Below are 18295 nucleotides of genomic sequence, written 5' to 3'. Positions count from 1 at the left end.
CAATTTGTGGGCGTAAGTGGGCACAGAGATTTATGCTAGTGTTTTATAAACTGTGTGGCGGGAGCTGCACAGTTTATAAAATACTGTGTATTTCTGCATATGTTTCAGTAGGCTAGTATGTTTGTAATGCAAGAATATGCATACTTTTGCTAATCACTTAAAAAAAAATACATGCAATTCTTTTTTATCCAGCTAGACCAGTTCAGATAATTGAGTTATACCAGGGCTTCCCAAACCTGTCCTGGGGCCTCCTCAGTTAATCAGTTTTTAAAGAAAACCACAATGAATATGCATGAGATACATTTGCATATCAGAGCCTCGGTATATGCAAATTTATCTCATGCATATTCATTGTGGATATCCTGAAAACCCAACAGTCTGTGGGGTCCCCAGGACAGGTTTAGGAAGCCCTGCGTTATTCTTACTTACTAGGAGATGGAGGCAGAGAGCCACTGATTTGCTGATATTTGCAGATGACACAAAATTATTCAGAGTAGTTAAATCACAAATGGATTGTGATAAATTGCTGGAGCACCTTACAAGACTGGAAGATTGGGCGTCCATATGGCAGATGAAATTTAATGTGGACACGTGCAAGGTGATACATATAGGGAAAAATAACCTAGCTGTAGCTACATAATGTTAGGTTCCATTTTAGAAGTTACTACTCAGAAAAAAGATCTGGATGTCATAATTGATATTACATTGAAATCATCTACTCAGTGTGCTATGGCGGTCCAAAAAGCAAACAATGTTAGGAATTATTAGGAAGAGAATGGCAAATAAAATGGAGGATATCAAAATGACTTTGTGTCGCGCAGTGGTTAGACCATACATTGAATACTGTAGGCAGTTCTGGTCGGCGCATCTCAATAAAGATATAGTTGCCCTTGAGAAAGTACAGAGAAGGGTCACCCAAATGATAAAGGAATGGAATGGCTTCCCTATGAGGAAAGGCTAAAGAGGTTAGGGCTGTTCAGCTTGGAGACGGGATAGCTGAGGGGGGATATGATAAAGGTCTACAAAATCATGAAAGGACTTGAATGGGTAAATGTGAAACAGTTATTTACTCTTTCAGATAATAGAAGGACTAGGGGGCACTCTATGAAGTTAGCAAGTAGCACATTTAAAACGAATCTGAGAAAAAATTTAACTGAACGCACAATTTAGCTCTGGAATTCATTGCCAGAGGATGTGGTTAAGGCGGTTGGTGTAGCTGGGTTTAAAAAGGTTTTGGATAAATTCCTGGAGAAGTCCATAAAATATTAATCAATAGGGAATAGCCACTGCTTGCTGTTGGCATTAGTAGTATGGGATCTCTTTAATGTTTGGGTACTTGCGAGGTACTTGTGACTTGGATTGGCCACTATTGGAGACAGGATACTGGGCTTGATGGACTCTTTTTTCTGACCCATTATGGCATAACTTATGTTCTTATCCTATATAAGGTCCTGTGCTTATCTCAGCCTTCCGGTATTCTGTGCCTCCAGCAGATGGTAGGATAGCATACCCATGCTTCTTGAATCAGGTTTTGGGTCTGGTAAGGAGAATTGGAACGCCTAGGGTGACAGAATCAGTCTGTTCCATTCGTCGTAGAATAGAAAAATTTATACCAGGAAGCTTTGAGGTAGAAGGACTGTATCTGTACTGAGAGGTCTGGCATACCTTTACCTTTCTTGCCTTTCCTCTCTTTCCTCTCTCTTTATTCTTCTGCTCTCTTCCTGCTGTCATAGAAACATAGAAATGACGGCAGAAGAAGACCAAACGGCCCATCCAGTCTGCCCAGCAAGCTTCACACATTTTTCTCATACTTATCTGTTTCTCTTAGCTCTTTGGTTCTATTTCCCTTCCACCCTCACCATTAATGTAGAGAGCAGTGATGGAGCTGCATCCAAGTGAAATATCTAGCTTGATTAGTTAGGGGTAGTAGGGGTAGTAACCGCCGCAATAAGCAAGCTACACCCATGCTTATTTGTTTTACCCAGAATATGTTATTCAGCCCTTATTAGTTGTTTTTCTTCTCCCCTGCCGTTGAAGCAGGGAGCTATGCTGGATATGCGTGTAGTATCAGTTTTTCTTCTCCCCTGCCGTTGAAGCAGAGAGCTATGCTGGAAATGCATTGAAAGTGAAGTATCAGGCTTATTTGGTTTGGGGTAGTAACCGCCGTAACAAGCCAGCTACTCCCCACTTTGTGAGTGCGAATCCTTTTTTCTTCTCCCCTGCCGTTGAAGCAGAGAGCTATGCTGGATATGCGTGAAGTATCAGTTTTTCTTCTCCCCTGCCGTTGAAGCAGAGAGCTATGCTGGATATGCGTGAAGTATCAGTTTTTTTCTTCTCCCCTGCCGTTGAAGCAGAGAGCTATGCTGGATGTGCGTGAAGTATCAGTTTTTCTTCTCCCCTGCCGTTGAAGCAGAGAGCTATGCTGGATATGCATTGAAAGTGAAGTATCAGGCTTATTTGGTTTGGGGTAGTAACCGCCGTAACAAGCCAGCTACTCCCCGCTTTGTGAGTGCGAATCCTTTTTTCCACATTTCCTCTTGCTGTTGTAGCTTAGAGCGATGTTGGAGTCACAGTAACCATGTGTATGTTTATTGAATAAGGGTATTATCTCCAGGCAGTAGCTGTCATTCTGGCGAGCCACCCACTCTTTATTGACGGCCTCTTGATTTTATGGATCCACAGTGTTTATCCCACGCCCCTTTGAAGTCCTTCACAGTTCTGGTCTTCACCACTTCCTCCGGAAGGGCATTCCAGGCATCCACCACCCTCTCCATGAAGAAATACTTCCTGACATTGGTTCAGAATCTTCCTCCCTGGAGTTTCAAATCGTGACCCCTGGTTCTGCTGATTTTTTTCCTACGGAAAAGGTTTGTCGTTGTCTTTGGATCATTAAAACCTTTCAAGTATCTGAAAGTCTGTATCATATCACCTCTGCTCCTCCTTTCCTCCAGGGTGTACATATTTAGATTCTTCAATCTCTCCTCATAAGTCATTTGATGAAGACCTTCCACCTTTTTGGTCGCCCTTCTCTGGACCGCCTCCATCTTGTTTCTGTCTCTTCGGAGATACGGTCTCCAGAACTGAACACAATACTCCAGGTGAGGTCTCACCAAGGACCTGTACAAGGGGATAATCACTTCCCTTTTCTTACTCGATATTCCTCTCTCTATGCAGCCCAGCATTCTTCTGGCTTTAGCTATCACCTTGTCACATTGTTTCGCCGACTTCAGATCATTAGACACCATCACCCCAAGGTCTCTCTCCTGCTCCGTGCACATCAGCCTTTCTCCCCCCATCGAATACAGTTCATTCGGATTTCCACTCCCCATATGCATGACTCTGCACTTCTTGCCATATCTTCGACCACTCTTCCATCTTCCTTAAATCCCGTCTCATTCTCTCCACTCCTTCCGGCGTGTCCACTCTGTTGCAGATCTTAGTGTCATCCGCAAAAAGACATACCTTACCTTCTATCCCTTCCGCAATGTCGCTCACAAAGATATTGAAAAGGACCGGTCCCAACACCGATCCCTGCGGTACACCGCTTAAAACCGCTCTCTCTTCAGAGAGAGTTCAATTTACCATCACACATTGTCTTCTGTCCGTCAACCAGTTTGCAATCCAGGCCACCACCTCGGCACTCACTCCTAAGCTTCTCATTTTATTCACCAGTCTCCTGTGCGGGACAGTGTCAAAAGCTTTGCTGAAGTCCAAGTAGATGACATCGAGTGCTCTTCCTTGATCCAATTCCTTGGTTACCCAGTCAAAAAAGTCAATCAGATTTGTCTGACAGGATCTTCCAATGGTGAATCCATGCTGCCTCTGGTCCAGCAATTCTCCCGACTGTAGATAGTTCACTATTCTCTCTTTCAACAGTGACTCCATTACTTTTCCCACCACCGAAGTGAGGCTAACTGGTCTGTAGTTACCAGCCTCTTCTCTGTTCCCACTCTTGTGAAGCGGGACCACCACCGCTCTCCTCCAATCATTCGGCACCACTCCCGTTTCTAGGGATCTATTGAACAGGTCACACAGCGGACCCGCCAGCACATCTCTGAGCTCCCTCAGTATTCTGGGATGAACTTCATCAGGCCCCATAGCTTTGTCCACTTTCAGTTTCACCAGCTCTTCCCATACATTTTCTACTGTAAATGGAGTTACATCTACTCCATTCCCCTCCAGTTTCTTGTTAACTAGTGACGGTCCTTCTCCAGGGTCCTCTTTAGTGAACACAGAACTGAATTATTCATTTAATATTTCTGGGCTTGATGGACCTTTGGTCTGACCCAGTATGCAAGTCTTATATTCTTATGTAGTCAGACATAACTTTGCTTATTGAGCGAAGCCAATTCTGGGCACAGGGATAACTTGTTTAGGTATGGATGATGCGAGGGAGATGGTCTAGGCCTAGGCTGAGGGGCTGCTCACTCATATTCTGGATATTATAAACATTTTGCAATGCATGATCATTTTATAGTAATGGATTATGGGTGAAGTACTGAGGTGGATCTTATGGATCTTATGGGTTAAGATCACCCATAAAAAGGCAAAAAATCTTACAAGCCCAAAACTTACATAAAGCATCTATTCTATGTATACAACAACGCGTCTCAGGTACTGAGAGCTGAAAATTAAGAGAATGGGTTAGGTGCTGTTACTATTCCTTGGCTTTAGATGAAAAGGGGTGTGTGGCTATATTAGTTAATTAAAATGTGCCCTTTCAATGTGTATGAGAAGTGAAAGTCTCTAATGGTAGGTTTATTATTGTGATGGGCAGTCTTTAGGGCAAAGAGACTACAATATGAAACGTATATGCTCCAAATGACTACTCTCACTCCTTTTTTACAGAAATTGTAGGCCTCATTCTCACTAATTTGAGGGGAGATCTAATAATAAGAGGTGACTTAATTTGCATTCATGATCATATTCTGGAAAAATCTTCAATGAAAGCTGGGTCTAAGATGGGAAAGGATAAGGGCATTGCATTTGTGTGTATAGCATTATAGGTTTTGGATGTATGGTGGATTCATCATCCTGATGTATATGATTTTCTCACAGGACAAGCAGGATTGTAGTCCTCACAAATGGGTGACATCATCAGGATGGAGCCCAATCACGGAAAACTTCTGTCAGTTTCCAGAACTTTGACTGGCCCCTACTGGGCATGCCTAGCATGGCACCAACCCTGCAGCCAGCAGGGGTCCCCCTTCAGTCTTCTTTTTTCCGCGCAGCAGTAGCCTCACGGTTTAGGAGCTCTGAAGAGATTCCTGACAGGAATTTTCCTCACGGACTTAATTAAACTTAAATTGCCCCACAGGGTTCCCTCCTCTAACTTTTTTCAGGCCGCGGTACTCCGGTAAGCTTTTACCCGTTTTCTGTCGATTACCGTCGAGTTTGGCCCTCGCGGCCTACTGGCCGTCGACCGTACCACAGCTCGATTTTTTTCTATGGCCATGGCGTCGGGGTTTCGTCAGTGCCCAGACTGTACTCGTACCATGTCTATCACAGATCCTCATGGAGTCTGTGTAATGTGTTTAGGCCGTGAGCATGATGTCCTGACTTGCACCAAGTGAGCCCTCATTACACCAAAAGGTCGTAAAGCCAGAATGGAGAAGATGGGACTCCTCTTCCGTGCTCACACCCAGATGCCGTCCATCGCATCGACGTCATCTGAACCGGCACCGAAGTCGCACCAGCATCGACCTCCGTCCGGTGACCGTCCGCCATCGACGTCTTCACAGCCATCGACTCCCGTTACTCCCCCTCAAGATCGAGGGGATCGTAGGGAGAAACATCGGCATCGTAAGTCTCTGACCGTTGAGGGAGCGAAATCATCGACCTCGCCACCGTCCGAGCCACCATCGAAGAAGCCCCGTCCAGAAATGGCATCGACCATTCCTGCGACCGGGGCATCAAGGCCACCCTCACCCGATCGGGGTTTGGGAGTTGCGATTCTGCCTGTAAAGGTGGTCCCCCCGACTGTGCCTCCGCCTCCCTCTTCAGTCACGGAGCCGGGGCTGCTTGCTCCAGGTCTCCGGGAAGAACTGGATCGGCTGGTCCAGGAGGTCATTGACAAGGCGATGCAATTGCTCCAGGTTCCTCCGGCACCGACACTGGGACCAAAAGTGGAACCGGTCACCGACCCGATGACAGCAGCGCTGGCACCGCTGTTATCCCGGATGGAGGCGCTCATGACCGCCCTTCCTCCGGTGATTCCCGGGTCTCCGATGACTCCGGTGCGCTCCCCGTTGACAGCTTCATCGGGAGGAGAAACACAGTTCCGCATCCCTCCTTCAGGAGTTTTGCCGCAGCCAACAATGCCATTTCGTCCCTCGCCACCGATTCATTCATTGGGAGGGATATGCACATCGGCACCATCGATGCCTTCGATACCAGCACCGATGCCTTCCAGGCCGTCCAGGGTGCCCCCGGCGATTCCTTAGATTTTCTCGGAGCCTCAGCCGGGGCCTTCGGGTATCCAACCCCCTTCTTGTCCTACAGGTCAGTCTGCTGATCCTTATGACACATGGGGTGATGATACTTCCACAGACACCGATGACTTACCTTCACCTCCCTCTCCTACTGAAAGTAGAAAGCGTTCTCCTCCAGAGGACCTTTCTTTCATTAATTTTGTGAAGGAAATGTCTGAGTTGGTCCCTTTTCAGCTTCAGACGGAGCAGAATGATAGGCACCAGATGATGGAGCTCCTCCAATTCCTGGATGCCCCTAAAGTGATCACTTCTATTAGTGATCACTTCTATTCCCGTTCATCAAGTTCTTCTTGACCTCCTCAAAAAGAATTGGGAAAACCCAGGATCCATTGCCCCAGCCCACAGAAAAGCTGACACTACCTATTTAGTACAGTCAGCCCTTTGGTTTCAAAAATCTCAGCTCGACCACCACTCAGTTGTGGTGGAATCGGCTCAGAAGAAAGCAAAAAGGACGAAGCCTCACTCATCTACCCCTCCTGTTAAGGAACACAAGTTCCTAGACAATATTGGTCGATGAGTGTTCCAAGGGGCCATGCTCATCTCCAGAATTGCTGCTTACCAGCTGTATATGTCCCAATACAATAGAGTCATTTTCAAGCAGATACAGGACTTCTCTGAAACCCTGCCTGAACAATTCCAACAACAATTTCAAATCCTTGTCAACAAGGGATTTGAAGCAGGAAAGCATGAGATAAGAACAGCTTATGATATCTTCGACACCTCTACTAGAGTGTCTGCAGCTGCCATTTCGGCAAGACAATGGGCCTGGCTCAAATCTTCTGACTTTCGTCCAAAGTACAAGACAGGCTATCTGACCTAACATGTGTAGGAGACAATCTGTTCGGTGAACAGATCCAGCAAATAGTGGCTGAATTAAAGGACCATCATGAGACCCTTAAACAGCTCTCATCGATACCTTCTGACTTCCCCTCAAGACAGCCCTTTAGGAAGGACTCTAAGAAGTCATTCTTCCGTCCAAGGAAGTACTATCCTCCACCAGCAAGGTCCCGAACTACGAGGCCTTCTCAAAAACCTCAGCCTCGCCAGGCCCGAAAGCAAAAGCCGCAAGCAACTCCCCAGCCGGGGCTGCTTCAGGTTTTTGACTTTCACTTGGAGAGCAGCAGCCTGATTCCTCTGCTAAGCATACCAGTGGGAGGTCGATTGTGCCACTTTCACGGCATGTGGCAATCAATCACAACCGACCAATTGGTGCTAGCAATCATTGCTCAGGGTTACCACCTAAACTTTCTTGCTCTTCCACCGGACTCACCACCTCTGCAAGCATGGAGAGTATCTGACCATTCTGTCCTTCTGGAGCAGGAGATTTCCCTTCTTCTCCCGTTAAGAGCAATAGAACCCGTCCCACTCTCGCAGCAAGGCCTAGGGTTCTATTCCCGGTACTTTTTGATCCCCAAAAAATCCGGGGGAGTTCGTCCAATTCTGGACCTACGTGCTCTCAACAGCGAGAGAAGTTCAAGATGGTAACCTTGGGCTCGCTTCTACCTCTTCTGCAAAGAGGAGACTGGCTCTGCTCTCTGGACCTTCAGGATGCATACACACATATTGCGATAACTCCAGCTCATCGCAAGTACCTCAGGTTTTTAGTAGGCCCAAAGCACTATCAATACTGCGTGCTTCCGTTCGGCCTAGCTTCGGCACCACGAGTCTTTACCAAATGTCTCGTGGTTGTCGCAGCTTTTCTCAGGAAAGAAGGTGTTCACGTCTACCCCTATCTGGATGACTGGTTAATCAGGGCTCCAACCCAGCAAGCCGCTCGGTCATCCCTCAGTTTGACCCTACACACTCTAATTTCTCTAGGATTTCTCTTCAATTACGAAAAATCCTATTTAGTCCCATCTCAAACCTTGTCGTTCATTGGGGCAGACTTGGACACCTTGCGAGCAAAAGCCTTTCTCCCTCAACAACGAGCGCTAACCCTCGTGTCTCGCTCACCAGTTGCAGTCTCAGCATACAGCAACAGCTCGCCAATTCCTCGTCCTTTTAGGGCACATGGCGTCCTCAGTCCATGTCACACCAATGGCCCGCCTGGCCATGAGACTCATGCATTGGACTCTGAGGTTACAATGGATTCAAGCTGTTCAGCCTCTGTTGACCATTGTCCACATCACCGACTCATTCAGTCTGTCTCTCGCCTGGTGGACAAATCACAACAATCTCCTCCAGGGTCTGCCCTTTCAAGTGCCAGATCCTCAACTCATTCTCACCACCGATGCTTCCAACCTCGGGTGGGGAGCCCACGTGGACAATCTACAGACACAAGGGTCCTGGTCCCCAGGGGAAGCCAAACATCAAATAAACTTCCTAGAACTTCGAGCAATGCGATATGCTATCAGGGCTTTTCAGGAATGCCTGTCAAATCACGTCATCCTGATTCAGACTGACAACCAGGTGGCCATGTGGTACATCAACAAGCAGGGAGGCACAGGCTCCTTCCTTCTGTGTCAGGAAGCTGCGCAGATTTGGGCGGAAGCGCTCTCCCACTCGATGTACCTCAGGGCCACCAACTTGCCGGGAGTGGACAATGTCTTGGCAGACAAAACTGAGTCTTGTCTTCCAGCCACATGAGTGGTCTCTCAACCCCTCGCTAGCGACCTCAATCTTTCGCCAATGGGGATACCCCCAGACAGACCTCTTTGCATCCCCTCAGAACCACAAAGTGGACAACTACTGCTCCCTCATTCGGAGCGAGCGCTCAGCCCAGAAATGCATTCTCCCTCTCGTGGGCAACCGGTCTGCTCTATGCATTCCCTCCACTTCCTCTTCTTTCGAAGACTGTCGTGAAGCGACGTCAGGCAAGGGAACCATGATCCTGATAGCACCTCACTGGCCACGCCAAGTGCGGTTTCCTATACTCCAGGATCTCTCCATCCGCAGGCACATTCCCTTGGGAATGGACCCGCATCTGATCACTCAAAACGACGGATGCCTACGCCATCCCAATCTTCGGGCCTTGTCCCTGACGGCATGGATGTTGAAAGGTTAATCCTTCAACCACTTAACCTTTCAGATTCGGTTTCTCGTCTCCTGATTGCTTCGCGAAAGCCTTCCACAAGAAAATCTTATTCCTATAAATGGAAAAGGTACACATCATGGTGCACTTCGCAGTCCCTTGATCCCTTTTCCTGTCCAATCCCAAGGTTTTTGGACTATCTCTGGCATTTGTCAGAGTCAGGTTTAAAGACCTCTTCAATCAGAATGCATGTCAGTGCATTCTGATTGAAGGTGTCGGGGATGTTCCTATATTAGTACAACCCCTCGTAACACGCTTTTTAAAGGGCTTGCTCCATATCAAGCCACCTTTACGTCCTCCGGCCCCTTCTTGGGACCTTAATCTGGTTCTTGGTCGGCTCATGAAACCACCATTCGAGCCTCTTCACTCCTGTGACCTAAAGTATCTCACATGGAAAGTGATTTTCCTTTTGGCTATCACTTCAGCTTGCAGGGTTAGTGAGTTACAGGCCCTAGTTATCTACCCGCCTTACACTAAACTCCTGCAGGACCGGGCGGTACTCCGCACTCACCCTAAATTTTTACCTAAGATAGTTTCAGAGTTTCACATTAATCAATCCATCATACTACCTAACTTCTTTCCCAGGCCCCATTCCAATCCAGGGGAATAGGCTCTGCATACCCTTGACTGTAAACAGGCTCTTGCGTTCTACCTAAATCGTACAGTTGCCCACAGGAAGAGTACTCAGTTATTCGTCTCTTTCCATCCCAATAAATTAGGGCAACCTGTGGGTAAGCAGACTCTCTCCTCCTGGTTGGCGGACTGCATATCTCTTTGCTATCAGCAAGCAGGCATTCCTTTTCAAGACCGTGTCAAAGCACACTCTGTGAGGGCCATGGCGACTTCAGTAGCACGCCTACGATCTGTGCCGCTTCCTGACATTTGCAGGGCTGCCACCTGGAGTTCTCTCCACACTTTCGCAGCCCACTATTGCTTGGACAAAGCCGGAAGACAAGATTCCATCTTCGGCCAGTCTGTCCTGCGTAACTTATTTCCAACGTGACGTACCTACACCCTTCCGCCTGCCCGGTGGGGTTCAGGATGCCCTCTACCAAATTCCACCCCAGTTGTTGTGCCTGTTGCATGCCATTGGGTACATTTGGTGCATATTCGGACATCCTCAGCTTGGAACTCACCCATATGTGAGGACTACCATCCTGCTTGTCCTGTGAGAAAGCAAATGTTGCTTACATGTAACAGGTGTTCTCACAGGACAGCAGGATGTTAGTCTTCACGAAACCCGCCCGCCGCCCCGCGGTGTTGGGTTTGTAACGTTTTGTTATTTTATTTTTTCGGCACTGCCTGTAGCTTTCAAATAAGACTGAAGGGGGACCCCTGCTGGCTGCAGGATTGGTGCCATGCTGGGCATGCCCAGTAGGGGCCAGTCAAAGTTCTGGAAACTTTGACAGAAGTTTTTCGTGATTGGGCTCCATCCTGATGATGTCACCCATATATGAGGACTAACATCCTGCTGTCCTGTGAGAACACCTGTTACAGGTAAGCAACATTTGCTATACCCATGTTTCGAGGGCACATATGTCCTTATCTACAATAATTATATATTAGTCTCTTCACATACATTTCAAAAGATCACTAAAGCAGAAATTGACCCTGTTGAAATAGATCATTTCATGATCTGGGTCAAGCTCCAAATGTCTGAGGGTAAAGGCAATAAGATTTGGAGATTTCCTAGAAATTTACAGAGGTTAAGGAGTTTTACAGTTACTTACATACTAAGTGGCGTGAATTTGAATGTGCTAATAAACAACAAAGATTTTCCAGCTTTATTCTGGGAAATGAGTAAAATGCTGATGCAGGGAGAGGTAATTGATTATTCTATTAGGAAGGAAAAACAACTGCACAGTAATATTCGGAGAAAAAACTGCGGAATGCAAAAAGGAAGCTAGCTTCACAAAGGAGCACAGAACATAGTGCTATCTTATGTGCTTTGAATACTTGCCTTTACTAGAGAGAACAGAGATCATTGTAGTACTCGACGCTAAAATTCTTTCACTTGAAAACAAAGCTGGAAGGATATTGGCAAATATGGTGAAGGTGAGAAATGGCAGAACCTTTATTGAGCAAATTTATTTATTTAAAAATGTTTTTATACCGCTTTTACAAACAATGTTTAATCAAAACGGTGTACAAAAGTATCATTCTAAAAAATAAAAATTAGACATAAAAAATAAAAATATCATAATATTACAAAAAGCATGCTTATATAAATAATAAAAATTAAAAACATAAACTATTAAAAATACAAAGACAACTAACGTAGTACTAAAAGATGGTAATATGGTGCCATGTGGTTAAGCCGAAAATGATAATTTGAATTGTTTTTGTAGGTGTAGTTTTTGCAAAATTAAATTATTTAGTAGGTGTAATTTTAAATGCAATTTGAAAGAAATGTGTTTTTAAGGATTTTTTGAAGTGATTCAGGTTGGATATGGACCTTAGTGAGTCTGGTAATGCGTTCCAAAGGATCGGGCCAGCAACCGAGAAGGCTCTTTTCCTGGTAATTTCTAGACGAGCCTGTCGGGGTGATGGTACGTCTAGCAAATTTTTATTCATTGATCTTAAGTATCTAGAAGGTTTATATATACGAAGAAGAGAGCATAAAGTGGTATAATTAGAATTATGAATAAGAGAATGTATAATGGTTAGGATTTTGAACTGTATTCTGTATTTGACCGGTAACCAATGTAGTGACTGGAGTACTGGGGTGTTGTGATTTTTAATTGAAGAACCTGATAAAATGCGTGTGGCCGCATTTTGGACTACTTGAAATGGTTGGAGTGCATTATCAGGAAGACCTATATATAGAGAGTTACAGTAATCAAGCCCCGAGAAAATAAGTTATTGAAGGATAGTCTGGAAATCATGAAAAAATAGTAAAGGACAGAGATGCTTCAGAAGTTGTAATTTGTAAAATGACTTTCTAGTAACCAAAGATATGAAGGACTCCAAAAGAAAGATAGCATACAAAGTAAGGAAACTTGTGAAATTGTGAAAGATTTTTTTTTATTATTTATAGAATTTTCAAAATTATAACAAGCAAGGATAAACTCATACAGAAATAGCACATAGAGATCCACAGACATAAGGACATAAGAAATTGCCATGCTGGGTCAGACCAAGGGTCCATCAAGCCCAGCATCCTGTTTCCAACAGAAGCCAAACCAGGCCACAAGAACCTGGCAATTACCTAAACACCAAGAAGATCCCATGCTACTAAGTAAACTTGATTAACAGCAGTTAATGGACTTCTCCAAGAACTTATCCAAACCTTTTTTGAACCCAGCTACACTAACTGCACTAACCACATCCTCTGGCAATAAATTCCAGAGCTTAATTGTGCGTTGAGTGAAAAAGAATTTTCTCTGATTAGTCTTAAATGTGCTACTTGCTAACTTCATGATCTTAAAGACCTCTATCATATCCCCCCTCAGCCATCTCTTCTCCAAACTGTACAGCCCTAACCTCTTCAGCCTTTCCTCATAGGGGAGCTGTTCCATCCCCTTTATCATTTTGGTTGCCCTTCTCTGCACCTTCTCCATCGCAACTATATCTTTTTGAGATGCGGCGACCAGAATTGTACACAGTATTCAAGGTGCGGTCTCGCCAAGGAGTGATAGAGATGCATTATGACATTTTCCGTTTTATTAACCATTCCCTTCCTAATAATTCCTAACATTCTGTTTGCTTTTTTGACTGCTGCAGCACACTGAGCCAACGATTTTAAAGTATTATCCACTATGATGCCTAGATCTTTTTCCTGGGTGGTAGTTCCTAATATGGAACCTAACATTGTGTAACTACAGCAAGGGTTATTTTTCCCTATGTGCAACATCTTGCACTTGTCCACATTAAATTTCATCTGCCATTTGAATGCCCAATCTTCCAGTCTTGCAGGTCCTCCTATAATGTATCACAATCCGCTTGTGATTTAACTACTCTGAATAATTTTGTATCGTCCGCAAATTTGATAACCTCACTCATCGTATTCCTTTCTAGATCATTTATATATATATTGGAAAGCACCGGTCCAAGTACAGATCCCTGAGGCACGTCACTGTTTACCCTTTTCCACTGAGAAAATTGACCATTTAATCCTACTCTCTGTTTCATGTCTTTTAACCAGTTTGTAATCCATGAAAAGACATCGCCTCCTATCCCATGACATTTTAGTTTTCTTAGAAGCCTCTCATGAGGGACTTTGTCAAACGCCTTCTGAAAATCCAAATACACTACATCTACCGGTTCACCTTTATCCACATGTTTATTAACCCCTTCAAAAAAATGAAGCAGATTTGTTAGGCAAGACTTCCCTTCGGTAAATCCATGTTGACTGTGTTCAATTAAACCATGTCTTTCTATATACTCTACGATTTTGAGGTTTAGAATAGTTTCCACTATTTTTCCTGGCACTGAAGTCAGGCTCACTGGTCTATAGTTACCCAGAAGAAGTCAGAAAAAAATGTTGATGCTACTGGAGCTTCTCAGCATATATCCTCTCTTTGAATTATCATCTTGATTTCCCCTCAGTTCTTTTATTTATTATGTGTCAAAATATATATAGTATTAATTGCTTTGAATATTGCTTCATATCAGTTATGGTTACTCACTCTGCTGTTCAGTTTCCTCTGGTGTGGTGGTTGGAATTTGCCTTATGACTATAAAATTGTTCAGTGTGTGTTTGTGCATTTGTAAGATGGAATTGAAAAATGTTAATTACTTTCATTTCATGAAATATAACCTTGATGTTATAGGTTTGGAGTCATACTTGAAAAGATTAAAACTGTTATTAACGATGACACAAGGTACACAAAAGGATGCTTGAATATGAGGACTCAGAAGTGTTATGCAGTCAAGCCAAATATCAATGAGTTTCTTGATATAGCTCGTAGAACCTATGCAGAGATTGTAGATGACATAGCAGGTATGTCTTTAGTTTACTTTATTTAGCATATTTTTCATATTTTCCCAGAAAAGAAAGCAATAGCTAAAATGATGATATTTGAGTCAACTGTCTGACATTTAAACTTGATACATAAGGAAATGTGCGCAGCTCTTTTTTGCCACAGGGGGTCACTGGTGTTCTTGGCCTGGGACAATGTTGTGGGAATGAAAGTGAGAAAAAGGACAGAGAGAAAGCCATTTGGTCACAATCAGTAGCAAAGCTGTATATAAATACTTGCTCGAACTTGCACTTTTTCTTTAATCTTTTCCTTCCACTGTACATTATGATATATTATGAGGGACAAATTTTAAATTTATGTGGGTAAGTAGCAATTTATCAACATAAATTGGTTGTTTGAAAAGTTCCCTCCCTTAATATGGCTAAAAGTATGCTCATTATTCCACAATGCATTTACCTTTAGTTGAATTTAAGGGAGGCATTCCCAAGGGCATGTTTTGGGCAGGACCAGAAAATAACATGCATTGATTTTATTTTCAAGCCTATGCCCATTTTTTCACATAGAAAATCTACCTGCACAAAAAAGCAGGTGCAAAAGTCAAGTACCCATGGTAAGTTTCAAAGGAAAATACATACATACTTTATCGTTGAAACCTGGCACAAAGTTGAGGGTACCTGCAGATTTTGTGCTAAAGCAGACAGTTTGAAAATTGCCCCAGAGTATAATGGTACATAAATACAGTTAGTATTTTGTTATCAAAAAGAGCCCTATGCTTTATAAGTGTTTATCTGTCCTTACAAAACTTACCCAGATAAGTTCTGCTGAATAACATTTATCTTCTGCTGAATATATTCAGTAAAGTTACCAGAATAAAGCTATTCAGGTTAAGTTTGCCACTCACCGGTTTATTCAGTATTGCCTGTAATATAGTTAACGTGGGGGGCCTGACAGCTGTCTGCTGGATCCTACTGTCCTTTCCAGCCAAAAGATAAAATAAAATGTCAGTTATGGAACCAGCTGCTGCCTTTTTGGCTGATGCTAGTTGTGATTTGGTCCGCACTTCAGCCAGAGGGGTGGCTTCGATTGTGGTGGCCAGGTGCCAGTTATGGTTGAGAAATTGGTCGGCCAATGCGACCTCCAAGGCTAATTTCACCAAATTGCCTTTTCATGAATCACTCTTGTTTAGCAGTGAGTTGGAGAAACTGTCCAGTTAGTGGAGCAAATATCCAGTTCCTTGTTTTGCCGGAAGAGACGGGTGCAATGCTCCCTTGTCATGAGTGGTTATTCTAGAGGATCCAGGCATTTTTCATCCCTATAAAGGAGTGACTTTTCAGAGAACTCTGCCCTTTGGTAGGACTCAGTCCTTTCGTCCTTGACAGCTCAGACAAGGCACTGGCTCAGGTGGTGATCCCTCGACCCTCCCCCGGGAACAGGAGATAGGAGGTTGCCTCTCTTTTTTGTCAGAGGTAGGTTGAGATCACATCAGATCAATGGGTCCTGGAGGTGATAAGAGAAGATTATGTGATGGAGTTTCACAATATTCCTCAGGACGTGTTCATGGTGTCTCCCTGCCACTTCCTGCAGAAGAAGCAGGAGGTGGAGGTTACATTGACAAGGCTTCTCAGTCTGAGGGCTGTGGTCCCAGTGCTCTGACTATAGGGCTATATTTCATTTATTCTTCATTTCTTCCGCCGTCTGTCCCTCCCTTACCCCACCCCCCTTTTTTCTCCCTCCGTCTTCCCACCTTAACTTGCATATTGCTTTGCTCTATAGTCTTGTTTTTAGAAACTCGTTTCCCAGTTCCTTGTTGCTGTTAAAGTTTAGTTAAACTTGACCCGACCTTGTTCAAGCGTTTAAGATTTGTTCTAAGATATTCTAACAGTTCGATGTAATCTCTGCCCTTCTGTGTTCCTTGTCCTGTTCGATATATCAAATTGTTCTACTGTAAACCGGGATGAAGGCTAATTGCTAAACCTCGGTATATAAAAGCTCCGAAATAAATAAATAAATAAATTCCCATCTGACTAGAGTATCAACACTTCCTGCGGTTTGAAGTTCTGGAACGCCACTTTCAGTTTTGGGCGCTGTCCTTTGGTCTAGTCACCACTCCTAGACCCTTTTCCAAAGTAATGGTGGTAGTTGAGGCAGCGTTGAGAGAGGATGTAATCCTGGTACACCCGTATTTGGATGACTGGCTGATTCCAGCCAAGTCGCTGGAAGAGAGCCACCTGGTAACTCACAAAGTGATTTTGCTATTGTGGGAGCTCATCTGGGTGGAGAACCTGGCCAAGAGCAGCCTTCAGCCTACTCAGTCGCTGGAATTCCTGGGGGTTCTTTTCGACATGCAGCAAGGCAAGGTGTTCCTGCTGTAAGTTCAAATTCGGAAGTTGCTAGCTCAAATTCGTCTGGTTGACCACTCTATGCCTGACTGAATGGTCTTACTTGCAGATCCTTGGCTTATTGGCAGCGACCTTAGAAGTGGTACTATGGGCGAAGGCGCATATGCATCCTCTTCAGCGCCCCCTGCTGTCTCGAATAATCTGCAGTCTCAGGACTATTTGGTTCAACTCCACCTGCGGATGGAGGTCTCCTCCCAACTGCAGTGGTGGCTGCTGGCGGATCATCTACAGAAGGGAATCTTGCCTCCACTGGACTGGCTAGTACTGACAATGGATGCAAGTGTCCTAGGTTGGGGAGCTTACTGTCAAGAGCTGACAACGCAAGGGCGCTGGAGTGCAGAAGAGTCTCTCTGGAACATCAATCGCATGGAAGCCAGGGCTGTCCAGTTAGCATGTTTTCAGTTTGGCAACAGGCTGCAAGGTCGATCAGTTCGATTAATGTCGGACAATGCAATGACCGTGGCTTACATCAATCGGCAGGGAGGTACCAAGAGCCAGCAGGTGTCGCTAGAAGTAGATCAACTTATGGACTGGGCAGTGGTGCATCTCCATTTGATCTTAGCTTTGCATATTGCAGGCAAAGAAACTTCAGAGCAAACTTTCTCAGCAGAGAGAATCTGGACCCAGGAGAGTGGGCGTTGTCAGATGAGGCGTTTCAGCTGATTCGGGATCGCTGGGATCTTCCATTCCTGGACTTGTTGGACACTTTGCACAACGTGAAAGTTCCACAATTCTTCAGCTGCAGAAGAGATCCAAAGTCATTGGGGATTGATACTCTGGTGCAGGAGTGGCTGGAAGACGTTGCTGTATGCCTTTCCTCCATGGCATATGTTGGGCAGATTGATTCAAGGGATCGGACACCACGGGAGGATGATGCTGTTGGTCACTTCAGATTGGCCCAGAGACCATGATATGCAGATCTGTAGAGGCTTCTGGTGCATTTGTTTCTTCAAATTTCAGTACTCTGGAACCTGTTGCAGCAGAGTCCTGTCCTTTGCGAAGATCCGACAAAATTTTGTCTTACAGTTTGGCCCTTGAAAGGACTTGTTTGTTGAAATGTGGATATTCTGTGGCAGTGATTTCCACCTTGCTAAGAGCTAGAAAGTTCTTGACTTCCTTGGCCTATGTTCAAGTTTGGAGAGTGTTTGAGGCCTGGTGTATGGATCGAGGTGTGCGTCCTTCCTTGGTCAAGATTCCGCTTATTTTATAATTTTTGCAGGATGGCTTGAATAAAGGTTTGGCTCTTAATTCCTTGAAGGTACAAGTAGTGGCTCTCACCTGCTTCAGGGGTCAGGTAAATGGTGGATTCTTGTTGGCTCATCCTGATGTGGCCCATTTTCTGAAAGGAGTGAAACTTCGTAGTTTCTGACTTTGAAAACAGTGTTCCTTGTGGCAATTTGTTTGGTGCATAGGGTTTCCGAACTGCAGGCCTTGCCTTGTCGGGAGCCATTT

General features: G+C 44.6%; 1 protein-coding gene across 1 annotated transcript in view; it reads left to right on the top strand.

Annotated features, from left to right (window-relative positions):
- The window catches only part of MSH4 (mutS homolog 4), a 184508-nt gene that overhangs the window by 92616 nt on the left and 73597 nt on the right, over window positions 1-18295 (top strand). The window contains exon 11 of the mRNA XM_029618699.1: window positions 14295-14464. Coding sequence (XP_029474559.1) covers window positions 14295-14464 — 170 coding nt within the window. The remainder of the gene's footprint in view (window positions 1-14294; window positions 14465-18295) is intronic.

Source organism: Rhinatrema bivittatum, chromosome 10, assembly GCF_901001135.1.
Source record: "Rhinatrema bivittatum chromosome 10, aRhiBiv1.1, whole genome shotgun sequence".
Taxonomy (NCBI): Eukaryota; Metazoa; Chordata; class Amphibia; order Gymnophiona; family Rhinatrematidae; genus Rhinatrema; species Rhinatrema bivittatum.
Note: the sequence above shows the minus strand (reverse complement) of the source record. Positions and strands in the feature narration are given on the sequence as shown.